This window comes from Molothrus aeneus, chromosome 12, assembly GCF_037042795.1.
Source record: "Molothrus aeneus isolate 106 chromosome 12, BPBGC_Maene_1.0, whole genome shotgun sequence".
Classification (NCBI taxonomy): domain Eukaryota; kingdom Metazoa; phylum Chordata; class Aves; order Passeriformes; family Icteridae; genus Molothrus; species Molothrus aeneus.
This window is the reverse complement of record NC_089657.1, coordinates 151,871-167,128: the sequence shown is the minus strand read 5'-3', so window position 1 is coordinate 167,128 and position 15,258 is coordinate 151,871. Positions and strand designations below refer to the sequence as shown.

The 15,258-nt window shown below is 41.7% G+C and overlaps 1 protein-coding gene across 1 annotated transcript in view; it reads right to left on the bottom strand.

Annotated features, from left to right (window-relative positions):
• FGD5 (FYVE, RhoGEF and PH domain containing 5) overlaps window positions 1-15,258 on the bottom strand; it is a 76,602-nt gene that overhangs the window by 40,498 nt on the left and 20,846 nt on the right. The window contains exons 3-5 of the mRNA XM_066558270.1: window positions 8,703-8,832; window positions 5,606-5,664; window positions 5,465-5,495 (exon numbers count right to left, since the gene is read on the bottom strand). Of these exons, the coding sequence (XP_066414367.1) occupies window positions 5,465-5,495; window positions 5,606-5,664; window positions 8,703-8,832 (220 nt within the window). The remainder of the gene's footprint in view (window positions 1-5,464; window positions 5,496-5,605; window positions 5,665-8,702; window positions 8,833-15,258) is intronic.

Sequence of the window (15,258 nt, the reverse complement as noted above, 5' to 3'; positions counted from 1 at the left end):
GAGAATACTGTATCAGTGCAGCTTTTTACCAGGGAATTGTCCTGATCCAGATGTGCTGGTGTGGCTTCCTTCTCCTTTTAAAAGATATACAGGTTATCTGAAAGCTATTTTAGCTCGGCATTCCCACTGTGGAAGCTCCCCGGCTAATACATAGTTATTTTCCCACTGCTGATGAACACAACAATGAATAAATATATGAGAAAAAAAGTCAGCCTAGTGTAAGTGAGGGCAGGCTATTCTTTTGTAACAGTGTGTCCTTAGGCTATTACAAGAGCTTCAGAGGGCCTAACAGCAAGCTAGCTCTTTGCTTAGCCAGCGCGTTGCATTCACTAAAACATTTTATTAGGAAAGTAATGACTTGATTGGTTCAGCAGAAGTTTGAACATCATCCAAGAAATTCACAGTCGTAAAAAAGGCTCGGCAAATCATTCACTGGAAATGTAAATAATTAGAAAGATGGAACGGGATAATTAGATAGATGGAATTTTGTTTTGTCTGACATGTAGCAGTGGTTCCTAAATTGGCAGTTAATTTTTGGTTTTGAGAATGTGCCACATACAAGAATTCTGAAAATAGAGTTTAATCAATGAGGTTTAACTCTTAAGTTAGAGGCTCGAGCACTACGATTATTTTGTTCTTTTTTCCGTCCTAAGATTTATTTTGCAGTCATGAACACTGGGATGTCCAGTGCAGGGTTGAATTCCAAACTGCTCTGAAGGCTGGAGAACCAGCACATATCAATCTTTATCATATTCGTAGCTATATCTCCAAATGCTTAGGAAGCATAAATCTGGCTCTCTTTGTTTCTAACAATTGTGGTCAATTGTTTGAGGAAAATGCAAACCAGGAAACAGGGTCAGTTTTCTTTTTCAAAGGAGATGTTGGGGCTGATGTCTTTTCAGTGCAGAGCTGTCCTTAATTCAGTAAATATCTCGGAGGGAAGTAATAACTTCAAAGGGGTTTATGCACACACAGAGATTTTATGTGCAAAAGCCAAAGGCAAAATAAACATGAACATGGTACAGTATTAAAAACGAAAGGCAAAACAAATGCGACCATGATACACTATCAAGGAAATGCTTGGTCCCATACAGACTGGGATCCTGAAGCAATCAAAGTCACACTAGGTTTCATTTGTGTACATCTTGTAAAGCCATTTGAAACAGACCAGCTGAGGGGAAGCAAATAAACCATCTTGGTGATGTGTGAAATTTTAGACTGAGAAAGCCACCTGCAGCATTTTGTTCAGGAGCAAGTACTAAAAAAAAAGATGTCAAGTGCAGCCTGCACTGCTGGGGAAGCATAATAGGAGACAGAATGATAAAGCTTGAAGATTAAATGATCCTGAAGGAGATTCAAAGACTAATCAACTGTGGAAAAACTGTGAGTACCAAGAGGTCATCAACTTGGACTAGAAGGCCCTGACAGTTCCACCTGCTCAGACCAGAATGGGTCCTGAACTCATTGCACCAGAGAACTGTATTACCTTTGAGTAGGGCAAGTAACAGCTAACCTTTTAGATTATTATCACTACTTCCACACCAACGGATACCAAGTTTGTGAGCTAACACAATGTTTCCAGTCTTTCAGTTCAATAGCAGAGTGGGTGTATGGAAATGTCATCATTTTGGCAATCAATCAGTTTATTAAAGTCTCCACTGAAAGGCCAAACAGAATCTGTTATGCTGAATGAACAGAAGCACTAGCCAAGCCTGGAAATGAGATGGGAAATCGGTCTTGCTGCAGGCTTAAGAAAAGCCATTTTTTCCTTTCTGAAAGCAGCTAGGGTGTGGTTTAGTTCTTTGCCTTTCTTACCAATATGTGGATTTACATGAGAAGATGAAACTTGAGACTTGATGCTAAGTGTATAGAAACTGTTTTCTGCAGAAAGTTGGTGATGGGAAACAGAAATGCATGCCTGGGTTGAGGAATGTTGTCAAGGAAGGTCCTAACTGGCCATGAATGTTGTGTTGTACCTTGAGATCAATTTGGTGACTGTGGGCACTCTTGGTTGCTTCTGAAATCTGCCAGTGGAACTTGTGTCAATAGCAAGTGCACAGGAAAGCATGATTTTTTACTGATGTGATTATTCTTAAAACTATTCAAATACGGAAAAAGGAACAATTAGAATTATTGTAACTTTTAGTGTCACAGCAGTATTGAAAATATTGCTTTGGTTAGGTAATAACCAATATTACCCCTACATTCTAAGGGATTTGCATGTTGTAATAGTAATATTGGTAATAGTTTCTCTAAATATTCTGAACAATACACTGGGCAGCAGGTGAATACAAAGATTCAACACTAGTTGAGACAGAAAAAGTGACAGCGTTTTCTAGATTGAACATGTTTGCAAACGTCTGGAGAAACCTGCAGATTATTTCTGAATGCCACTGCAGTAGGTAGGTATCATAGAGATGTCAGCTTATACCAGTAGAGACGGGGTACGCCAGGGTGACAGACAATCAGTGAAACTCAGAAACATACCCTCTGAGCCTTTTCCCATAAAGATTTCCCATTCATACATCCTCACTAGTTAGAAAGCCAACTCATAAAAACAATTAAATCTTATCTGAGAAACTTGCTTGTTGGCTCTGCTGAAAAAATGCCTCCTGTAACCCTGAAAGGAGTGTATAGGTCAAGACATATATGAACTTTTCCACTATATAAGGAAATAATTAATCAAAATTGTGATTTTGCCCTTCTTAAACTTCATACGGTTGGTGACTGCTCATCTGTCTGATGCGTTCTGCAAGTTCTCAAATTGATGAGATTTTATTAAACTTTCTAACTCAGGGAATTGGGACAGGGAATGTCACAGTGCATGGTTATAGTTATTCTGAGATTTCACAACCAATAAGTGGCTTAACTTTGCCCACCAGTGCATTCATTCGAGGGTTTACTTTGGTCCATTTCTTACTTTCATTTGACATATTAACTTCTCTTTTTTTTTCTCTTTCTCTTTTCCTTAATTTCTTTCACAAGTAGGGAAATAATGAGAACATGCTAAATATTCATAAGATCCCTTTAATCCAGTGGACTGGGCAGGCAGGGAAACAAATGTCACTACACAGGAATTTACCAGAGGAAGCAGAAAAGGGAAGGGATGGGGAAAAGTCCTGAAGTATTTTTTTCCTGCCTAAGAGCGTAGGCAAGGCAGCCTGACAGTAACATGGTGCTATAGCAGCCATGAGGGTGTGCACCATTTATACTGAGGGTAAAGGCACTGAAAGGCATTTCAAGTTCGGATATATTTATTGAAAAGTTTTCTGGCATTAGTAAGTCACTTTTATCTCCTAGAGGTGTATGGAAAATGCCAGGATGTAATGCAAATGAGAGGCCTCTCCTAGACACCTCCACTAAATACTCTCACTCCACTGTCTATGTGCTTTCCACAGTGCTGCTCTCCAGCCTCTTGTTCCCTAGTCTATATATACAGCCAGGGTTGCCCTGTCCCAGGCACAGAATCCCAGGCACTGGTCCTTGTCAAACTTCATGTGGTTGATGATGACCCACCTATCTAACTTGTCAAGGCCTGTCTGCAAGGCCTTTCTGCCCTTGAGGGAATCGACAGCTCCTCCCAATTCAGTGACATTGTCACACTTAGTATCCTTTGAGTTCCAACCTCATTACTTTTGTCTCCATCAGAGTTCCTGTTCCACTGCTAGTGCTTGAGATGTCCTCTAAGGACAACCTGGGGTTACTTTTTCCCTTCTCAGGAAATTTCTTTCCAAGCAGCAGTGGAAATAGCAGCAGTATGCTTTGTGTAGTGACTATTATTCCTTATTACCTTTCAACTAACAGCCAAGAAAGATACTGACAGCAAGGCCATCTAAGCTGTGTACCAGTCTTTAGGGAAGCAGAGGAAGATCTGTTAAAGGGACACAGAGTATTCCAGGACTAAGTTACCAGTCAGTTTATGCCATGCAAGAATTCTCTATCAGGGACTAAAAGTGATTATTTCTTGGTGTTCTCTCACATGTTTCTGACACCAGAATCTGTATTTTCGCCATGGTAATTAGCTGTGTGTCTTGGCTAACCCAAAATGTTTTGGTATTCTATACCTGAGACCAAAGTTGTTACTGTCTCGTTAAGACCCCATGGCACAGCCAGAAGCAGAACCAGAAGGTGCCTGTCTTTTTCATGTTCACATTGCCCAAGCAGAGCTCTTTTGCCTCTTGGCTCTGCTCTTTTCCCTTTTGCTCTTGCAGGGCAAGATAGCTGAGGCAGTGCAGGTAGAGGCTTTGGCTTGTTTTTGTTTCCCTCTAGCCTTAGAAGAGAGTTGCTACTGGGTAGCAACCTGAGAGGCTGCATTTCAAAATGAAAAGCTTTCAGAATGAATTTTGCAACATCTGCCTGCAGCGCAAGGCTGGCACTGGTTGGGGTTGAGCCACTGCTCTTTCTGTGCTTGAGAGTCCGTTTTCTCCCTAGGCCCCATCAGAACAGGGACCCGAGAGAGCAGCACAGCACCAGCACCAGCGGCTTGGAGGACGCAGTGCTGATGCTGGTTGGCTGCCGCCAGCCTAGGGACAGGCAGAGAGGCTGGCACTGCAGATTCACCGAGTTCTTCAGCTCCCAAACTCCAGATGCCCGAGGGTGCCGGCCACCTTTGTCAGTGGAGCTGTTGCTGCTGGAGAGATGAGGGGGGGAGGGCTGCTGCCACCTCTGTCCTTTGTCTTCCCACATGCAGTTGTCTGCGGAGGGCGCCGTCTTAGGGGTTTGTCTGACATTTTCCCTTTGTCTCCGACACGCTCTGGGCTGCAGAGGGCGTCGTCTGGGGAGAGGGGTTACTCTGCCCTTTTGGAGTTTATGTTTGTTTCCGGTAATCCGTGAGAGCTCAACAACTTTGTAACTAGTGAGGATTACTGTTATTTTTTGCCTGTTGCTGTTTCTTTTTTATAGAATGCTATTTTTTCACTTATATCTACTCCTGTTCCTTTCTCCTTATTGGTGGAAAGGGATTTGTTAAATCAATGGGGAGGTAACTAATTTTAGAGTATCTGCCTCTTAAATTGTCTTAAACCAAAACACTGTGACACAGTGTGGATACCCAGAGCGCACTGGCTATTACCAATACTGCATTATTAGAAAACGAGAAGCTTAAATGCAAGCAGAGTGAGTCCACTGAAACCAAATCCCCATGCTTCATAGCTCTAATCCCATCTGTCTCACCGTGAAGGGAGAGTGTCCACCCCTGTTTATCACCATCTCTGTGATGTGATATCCCATGTTATCTCCTTCTCTGCACTAGGCTTGTTATGCACCTTACACCAGTCTCAGCCTCAAGAAGCCCCAACTGTTGGCCAATGCTTTTCCCTCTAGATGACAAATAATAGATTAGAATGGTTCACAGTAAGCCATTCCTCCTCAAATTCACTTAAACCCCTTCAGTGCTTTTATGTCTTTTAAATTGCAGCTAAATAAAAGGGTATCTAGGTTTCAGTGATGAAAATTATTTACTTACCATACGTAACAACTGGAGCATTTCCACATATCTGGGGAGAGAGACAAACTTTTATTAACTGCCATCAAATGAATATGGAAGGATGGACTACATAGCTTTAATTTTAGAAGCACAACAGGTAGATTATAAAAACAAACTCACACTTTTTCTGAAGACATTAGTTCCTGGGCAATGAGGTAAGCTCTGGACTGGCCTTCTTTCTGTCAACAGAAGAAGTCAGAAGCAATTAAGAGATTTCTCATTCTACAAAGTAAAGCAGTGTTAGAGAGCACTTTAAACTGACATATTTCTATAGTAAAAATAGTGAGCAGACTTTATTCTTTGTTGTTCAGTGTCTGGTATCCTGGACTTTCGAAGACAGGCCATTTTCCTTAATTCAAATACTAGTAATACAGTACAAAGTAATAGCTGCTAATACAGATGGCAAGTTTGAAAAATGTCTCATTATTGAAGGAGGAAATTTTCTGTGGATTTTTACAGGTCCAAAATTTGTCAAAGAAGCAGAAAGTGCTTAACTTTGAACAAGCTAGCTTCACAGCTGTTGAGGATATACCACCTGGAAAGGGGAGTTCTTTATCAAAATGGTCATATTCCAAACTGTTCTGACTGCTGTCAGTGAGACCTATGGAAGCAAACGGGATAAAGGGCTTTATTGCATACTAAAAAAAAGTGTCTAAACTAAATGGCAATAAATATCTCCAGAATTAGTTCAGTACTTCACCAGACAACATTGTTTGAAATCTCAGAGGCATCTATTTAACTGGTTGGCATCTTGGAAGAAACAGATAACTGTGAAAGAAGCAAACTGTATGGCTCTGAGGTGCAAGTGGCTAATAGTATTTTGCTCCTAATTTATAGTAGAGGAAATGTATTGTACTTGAATATCTGTACTTGAATATCTGCGTATAGAGGCTTTGCCCCGGGAGGTCCCAGTTGTCCTTGATGGGCTGCAGCTGTGATGTCCTTAAGTGGGCTGCAGCTGTGGCCAATGAAGGTAACTGGGATAAAAAGGGGGCGGCTCAGCTAGTCAGGGAGCGCCTTGAAGGAGCCCTGAACTGAGAGAGAACAACATGCAGAAGAAGGAGTCTGTGCTGTGACGATCTGCAGCTATGAGAACACACCAAGGAGGTATGGACTTTTGAAATCTGATAACAGTATGGGGCTCTAGAAATAGAACAACACCACTAATTCATGATTCATCCTTATGGTAAGAGATGGCTAAAGCATAGAAATATGTACTGAAAGGAATGTACTGGACGAAGTTTGACTTTTTCAGCTGTGATGAAGTAAGGAGCTAAAACAGTGGTCTAGTAGTTGCAAAGAAATGTAGCCCTCAGTGACTTAAAGTGGACTCAGGAAATGAATGCAGTATCGAGTCTTAGTGACATTGCTTGCCAGACCAAGTCTGCTGGTAAGAAGACTCAGCGAAGCAGGAAGTCAAGGGTCCCTACGTGGCTGCCATGGCCTCCATCTGCTAAGCAAAGGCTTGGAGCAAGGCCCAGAGGGCAGCTACTGAAGAGGGAGCTGGGAGAGAGCTATACCACAGGACTAGGCACATGACTGGCTGCAGGGAGTAAAGATTTCTAAAATGCTGGTAGCTTTGCAGTCTTATAATAATCACTTGGACTTTGTTTCAGAGCGTGAATAGTTGAGGGACCTGCACCCACTCTATCCCCTGTTTGTAGAAATCTGTCTACAAACACTGTTGTGTATCTCAGAGTTAATTTCCTGGTTAAGCAAACAGCAATTAAATAACCCAAGACAGACAATGCATAGAGACACTCTCAGACTTGTTCTGGACAGACCACGTGACCCTGAAGTCCCTGAATTTTGCCTATGACATATTAATCATAAAGATTGATGGCACTTTGGTGACAGTGCCAGTCACTCCCCTCTAAACATAGTGCCAGTTCTCAGTTGTGCTGACCCAGCTGTTTGCACAACCTCGATCAGAACCAGACTGGTCTCCTTAAAAAATGGAGCTAAACAGATCCAGCTTAAAAAAATTGTGGGGCTGGAGGCAAAACTGCCTCCATAGGGCTAGGATGGAGTTGTTTGGCGTAAGAGCTGCACAAGTAGATCATAGAACAATTTTCTAAATCAGAAGCACTGTGCAAGTCACTTCTCTGGAGTACTCTTTTGTACTGCATTTCAAAGCAGGGCAACTCATGAAAACATGGAAGCAGAAGCTCCATTGCTGTGTGTGCCACTAACTTGCCATGCTAACATGGATAAATTTCATCTCCTCATGTATTTTACTATGTGTGTGTTGTACTTCAGAGTGTATTGCAGCTTGATTGTATTCTGGTGTATTGTAGCTTGATTGTACTCAGACAAGAGTGCTACTGCCACAGTCAGAGGCTCATAGCAGTTTTATAAGCTTCGCTATCTGAGTGACTTCATAATGCCCCATTTGTAATTGTTATGCACTATGTAGCAGTTTACAGTAGTGCTAATGGTAAGTAAACTGAGGCATTACAAGAACAATTTGCTTTTTCAGGTTAGCTCTTATCAGTGAGAGTGAAGGAAAAGTAGTCCATATCTGTCTTCCAGATCCATCCTTGAAGAGCTAGATTGCAGCTGTCCTGGAGGATCTGCATAATTATATAAATCAAGAGCTGTCCCTTGAAAGGCATCTGAAGTAGGTGCTTCCTCAAGGCACACAAGTCTGTAGTTCCCAACTCCAGCACGTTTCAGTTTTATGTATGTGCACAGGAGTGCATATTTTAATATGTTAAAGGTTTGCAAAACAGAATGATTCCTGGAGTCTGGAAACCAGTGGAACTGTGTAAGGAGCAGCAAAGACATTCTTATGTACTGCTGCTTTTGAGTCAGTAGCTGCCTTGCTTGTTTTGAGACCTTTGAGACTCTGCTTACTGGTCCCTGTTTGTGCACAGTGCAGGTCTTCTCCATAAGTCTTTTTTAATTCAATGTAATTTTAAATTCTCAAGATGGAAACTAAATGCTTGGAGTGAGACTTTTTTCCTGACATTCAAGTCAGGCCTTTCTTGCTGTTTATGTTGTCTCCACTGTCCATCTTCAGACTACATTCTTTGCCTTTGCCATGTGCTGTAGAGGTAAATTATTCCTAGTGCAGTGGGGAAGCAAAGGACTGATGGCTCTGCTATTTCTAAATGAATGTCAGACAAAAAACAGACAGCTAAGAATCCAGGATCTTCTGCAAATTGCTTTTCCCTCTCCAGATTTCATGCATTAACCACTTTTAGAGTTTTTTTACCTTGTTGGTGAGACTGGGATCACCAAGGCTACTTTCATCATCTTCTGAACTCTTCTGTTCCTCATCTGATGTGACTACTTCCATTGGTGTCACAGAGACTGGGCACACCTTGTAGGGCTCAGTGTAGGCACTGCAGAAAAACAGAACAGACTAGCTCAATGGTGTTATTTCCAGACTCACTGTTGCTCAGACATATAGAATCCCTGCAGAACTGCAGGGCTTGGAAAGCAGGATTTATCAAGCAGGGGGTTTTTTTGGCTGCTATGTTCAAAGGCAACCATTTTAGGCAAGACTCTGAAAGGAGCAATGGGAAGTTAAATGAACTTGTTCAAGCTTCCCCAAGAGATGATTGTTCTGGCCCAGTTTGGAGTAAAAACTTCATACTTAGTTGGAAGCAGAACTGCTTTGTTCCTCCATAGTCAACCCCTCAAAATAGATTCAGTAAAATCACACTAACACTTTTAAATGGAAGTTAGATACTGGGGCAATGGGTTTTCTGGGAAAACATCAAAAGGACAAGAAAAGTATAATGGTAATACCAATGTCATCATTTAAACTACAAGATACTCAGGTTCCAGAATCCTTGGACTGTTTCAAGGGAACATGAATTCAGCTCCATAAACCCAGAAAAAGCTGTGCAGTTAAGAGTACTGGACCTGGTGTGAAACACAGGCCAGTGCAATACAGGCCTGTGGCTTCACAGCATTTTATTAAAAAAAAAATTCTTTTTTCAATTAAAATTGCCAGTGATCTCAAAACCTCCACAAAGCATGACTAAAGGTGATCTGTATATGCCTAGCTCCAAATTCCAGTTGCTGGATCTTGTTAAACCTTTGCTGAACTGGTGGCCAGTCTTTCAGATTTTGTTACTGTGTACTCACAAGCTGTATTCAAGTTGTCCCTTAATTTTGACTTTTGAAATAGGTGAAGATTTTGATGTCTTACTATGTCATGCCACTTATGATTTAATAATTCTAAAATCTCTGAACTTCATCCAATTATTATTAGCATTATTCAATTTACCAATCATTTTAACATCAACTTTTGCTGCCATCCAGTTTTGATACTGCTCTTGGTACTGCAAGACGTAACTCATTATTCCAGCACTGGCAAAAAATGAGTACCAAGCTGTGTATATAAGCTGTAACACCCATCTATTCCTACCTGACTTTACTGAGTTTTCACATTCAAGGATCAGATTTGGTTTTTTGACCACAGTGTCACTCTAGGAGTTTATATACAGCTTATACACCACAGTGGCCCCGAGCTTTTTACATTTCTAGGGCAAGGTTCCTGTGTTCAACCAAGAGGGTGAGTCTTTTGTCTTGAGAAACAAAATCTGACATCGCCATGTTTTCTAGTAGACATGTTGGCCAGGCGGGTCAGTTTGTAACGTGGGCCTGGATGACTCAGTTTATATTATTTCTATACTTCTCATTTCCTCTGAAACACTAACTTCCTTTCACATCTCTGCTTCATCCCTTTAATCTTCTTTAATCTGCTTGGAGATCCCAGATGTGAACACAGCATCAAAGCCAATACTAGAGTAACAGAAGGCTGGGCAAAGATGAGCTAATTTAAGTGAGAGGACAATGATGAGACTCCCAAGGTCACTGACCAGATTCTTATTTCCTTTCAGAAAGGAAACTCCCTAGATATCTGCATTTATCTCTAAGCTGCAAACAGGGTTATGTGTCTCCCATGCAAGTGTGGTTGTCAGCTTTTCTGTTCTGCCTCCAGATTTTCCCTCATGCGCAGAGTCCAGGAGCTCATATTTCAGTCTAAAGAAGGGTATGAACAAGTGCAGCACTTAAGGAACCTCTGCTGTGTTCGTATTTGAAATGAACTAATAATTTGTCTCCATAAGGTACATACTGCCTAAAGGATGATCCCAGCTAATAAAACTCAAGCGGTCAGCAAAGGATATCTTGCTTAATGTGTCCCAAAAACAGTGTCTAGGGTGTGCTGATGTTTCAACCATTGTGACATCATTTGGCTAACAGGTATCTGTTCAGCATTCAGACACCCAGACTACCTGGATTACCTCCTTGCTGCCTCCCTGTGGTCTTTCACTCTATCTTCCCAGTCAGTGTCAGGACAGAGAAAGAGAGAAGAGTTATTTTCTTTGCATCTGTTGCAAACTGCAAATTTGATGATGCAAATTAATTACCAGCAATATACATGAAGGCCAAAGAGCCCCCAATATATTTTCTGAAAGTTTCTTATGGTTTCAAGTATTTGGCCAAAAATTTCACCACAAGACGAAGGAAGCAGTAGAAGAGGCTAGAAATCACGTCCCTGGTTCCATTCCTACCAGTATATTAAAGGTGCTTTTGTCAGTAACTATCAACACAGGACTCACCATATTCAATGTTTACACATAGTGGCGATAGGAAGAGAGTGAACTCTCTGGGTTTCTGAGGTAAGCACCAGCTTCTGCTCTGCCTGTTGCGGGGTAACAGAATGTCTTTTTGTCTAGGATGTTTCATCCATTCATTAGCGAAGCCATGTTTCTGGACTGCTAAAAGACAATCCTTTCAAATATTTGCGTAAGAGAGAATGGCTGCAGTGTTGAGTTCATTTAGACCTAGATCCACCAAAGCTCTGAAATGAACGACAGTTGTGACCCTAAATGTCTTTCTGTGTGTATTGGTGTTTGCATTGGCAATTATTTGACCTGAGTCACCAAAGCAATCTTATATGAACTACTTTGAAAGGTACAGTTATTCTTTCTCTGTAGAGTACATCCTCTACAAGTATATCTTCCCTGAAGCCAGCTGAGTGGCGATGAGCTTGACATATCAATTCAGATAACACATGCTAAATTTACAAATGACTACTAAATTGCTGCCATAACATTTCCATCCCTGTGCCCATTTAAACTCCTCTGTCACAGGAATCTTAGCTCATAACTAATTATAATGTATTGCATGCAAGACCAGAATCTCACCTGGACACAGCTGGGTTATGCAAAACCCACATATGTAAAATTTATGCCATCCAGTCAGAAGGAAAAATGATCAACACCTGCAAAGACCTCAGCCCTCCATTGTTTGGCCAAGAGGATTGAATGCCGCTTTTTTCTGCATGCAATATCCCTGTCCCTATCTCAAGTCCCAAGCCCAGTAGTTACCAGTTCAAACTCTCAGACAGTGACATTCTTATTGCAAAAAATTAAAATAGTATGAACTTAATGCAGTGATTGAGTAATTTGGGAGATGCAATGGGGTGCTGAAGTACCCTGTTTTATTAAAACTGATTATTTATTTCCCTGTATCAATTTGTAAATGATTGTTTTAATTCATTCTGCAAAATGAAGGCTCATTAATAAAGGAAAATGAAGTCCAAATGCATTTAAAGACAATAAAAGGAAATGCCTATTAGTGCAGCACATGTTTAGCTAGTCAGTTCCCTATGGCAGATCATCAGGCAAACGTTGTACCTGAAGTCTGAAAAGGTCAAGAAAGACATGATGCCTGCTAATAACATACACAGCCTGTCAAGGCAAGGTAACACAGGGATAATCACATTTCACACTTTGAGGCATAAGCTGTTTGTCTGGCAAGGCCAGAAAGGTGCTCTTTCTAATTCCACAAGCATTTCAATTTGAATAGTGCTCTTTCTTACATTGTTGTGTTACAGAATACAGGCGAGGGAAAGAGGATTTTTGATCAGGTGCATAAGGCTTTTGCTGTTTTCGAGACAACTTTAGGGACAAAACTCTCCCAGCTTCAACCACTGCTCCTGGAGATGGTCACAGAACAACAGTGCTGGTGCAGCTCTAGTTTTGGAAGGGAATGCAGGAAGCACAAAGGTGTTTGGGCTTCATCTTAAGGAATGTCCTCTGGCCCAGCCTGGGGCGCTATCAGTAGAGAAGGGATAAGAGAAAGCCTGAGAGTGAGGTTTCACTAGCCATGTCCCAGATGTGCCAGGATGGATAGATTTGAGGCTTTTGCTTTGAGGCACCTGTGTAGCCAATCCACACTTCAGGCTCAGTGACGTACCCTGGGGTGCATCGCTGTCTGTGAGCACCATTACTCCCCCCAGTCCTGTGGTTTTAAAACACTAGGTAAAACAAAGCAGCAGTAAAAGCTGGACATGCCTGGAAACAAAACAGTGTCCTTGGGCCTCAGACAAGTGGCATACCCCCTTCCTGCTCTCCCAGCCATGAGGGAGAGGCAGTGAGCTGTGGTGGCCTCAGCTTGTGCTCAGCCCAGCCCTTCGGCCCTTGTCCTGCATTTCCTGTAAACAGGGAACAGTTCCTCCCCAGAGATGACCTGGCAATGAACTAGCAAGGGCTGACGCTCAGCTGCACCACACCCAGCGTCCCACCGTGCCAGAAGGTACAATGGGGCAGCCAATAATACCTAATATATTATTAAAGGCAGCTCTACCCTTTAGGGACTCCTTTCAACATATTAATCACATCACATGTCAGCCATCACAGGCTTTTACTTTCAATTAATCATTAGCTTCACAGGCACCCCAGAGCTTTTATATCCAACAGCCCCAGCAGAGGTTTCTCTTAAGATTCTTTTTATGCTTCTATTTTCCTTCTTTCCCTTGCTAAATCATAGCCCTGTTGATCTCCATCACCCTACCATTCCCATCTGAGGTAACCTTTTGCTATGTTGGATCCTTGCAATGCAAAGGAGGTGAGCATAATGAAGACCTGAGTGCTTGACAGTGACAGAAGTATTGTGCAGTGAAACTTCTTCCTTCCCAGACCATGCACACCATATATCTGCGTTATGTTGAAATTCCATTCTGCATTTCTGTCAAGGGACAGAAGCTAACAAGGAACACATCCACCAATTATCAGGATAGGTTTCAAATGATTTGCTGAGTAATCCCTAGTCACAGTACAAATGGCCTCTGACTGTGAAACCACCCAACGCTTTTGCCGTATTCTCCTCTATAAAATGACTTCTCTCAGTGACAGTCTGACTTTGGATACAATGATGTAAAACTGGGGAGGGTTCATCCTGACTTCAGTGGACCCACTTTGTATTTGTGATCTTTGAGCAGCATAAGACCTTGTGATTTCACACAACCCTCTGTAAGATTTATTCCTCTCTATAAATCAGTGACAGAATAAGCCAACCACCTAGAACTTCATTAATAAAGGGAAGGAAAAAATATAAGTTAGAAGTGACTTTCAGCTGGCCACCTGATAGTCATCTCAGAATATGAGAAGTACACCTCTCTGGGGAGACCACTGTCTGGGAAGCAAAGCTGAAACCACTGCTTTTGGCGTGTTTCTCATCTTTGTGCTTTGGCAATCGGTTGTGTAAAGTGGGTAATCCCAAAGCAATGTCACGTTTAGAGCACAGGTTAGACCAAAGGCTTTGGACACTGTGGATCCCTGTCAGGGTCTAAACCAGAGCTACTTTGTCCATCTCCCTTGAGGCACAGTTTTACTTCTCTTCTTTCTGTTTACTGCAAACTAAAAGGGATTTCACTTTGTCCTTAAGAGAGAGGGACGGGTACCCCAGGATGATGCCCATGCTTAAGGCACAGAGTAGTGTTTTCATTCTTATGGCCAAACTGAGATGCAGAAATCTATCTGGAACTATTTAACAGTCATGCTTGCTAGTATTGCTGCTTTCTGCTGGTGGTGAGGGCTCTTGAGTTGTAGACTGTCAGTGGCTTTCAGGCAGCCAAGTTGATGATTTCTGCACAAAGGCACACACTGGAGAAGAACGGCAATAATGAAAGATTTAAGCAGTACTACTTTCCCAAAGAATTAGAATTCATAAAAACATTGCAGATGGACAATTCAGAAAAAGATCTGCATCAATCATCGTGTGGGAGTTTCGCAAATGGAGCCAAGCAGAACCAAGGCACACACAAACCTGGCCCTGGAGATGTTCTGTGTTGGTGGACAGTTCTGCTATCTAACAAGCATAATAAACAGGTTTAAAATTTTATAGGTAAGAATCTGATCCAGATATGTTTCATACCTGCACAAGGAGCTTATTGACTATAGTGAACCACACAGAACTAGAATATCTTTACAAGTCCTCTTCCTTAGTGAATCTAGGTCCGTACACTACAGCAGTTGCTCTGTACTTTTGCACAAATAGTCCTGAAACTCAAGAGTACAACCAGGATTACATTGTTGCTTCTGGAATCTAGTCTGGATGAGATGTGATTAGGTGTCAGTTAGGCAAATGTGATCATCATAGCAGCAAATGGATGCAACTCATTATAATCCTTTCAGAATATCCAGTTTAACACAATTGTAAGTGATAATAGTTGTGAAAACTCAAAGGAGGATGCCAGCTTGGGAATTGTGTCAGTGAGACACAAACACAAAATTCAACTTGAATCAATCATCATTTGCTGCCGACAGACTTTTTAGTGACCTGTTTATTAAAAGAAATTTGAATTCTTAGCATCTGATTCCAAAAGACATAAGAACTGGCGGACAACAGAGGCGTTAGTTTTTGTGGTAGAGAACGCTGCCTTTTTAAAAACCTTTTTTAGAGTTGTATTGGGAAAAGACTTAAGATTAGTATTCCTAGAGCCATTTAGACTACAGAGAAAATGATAC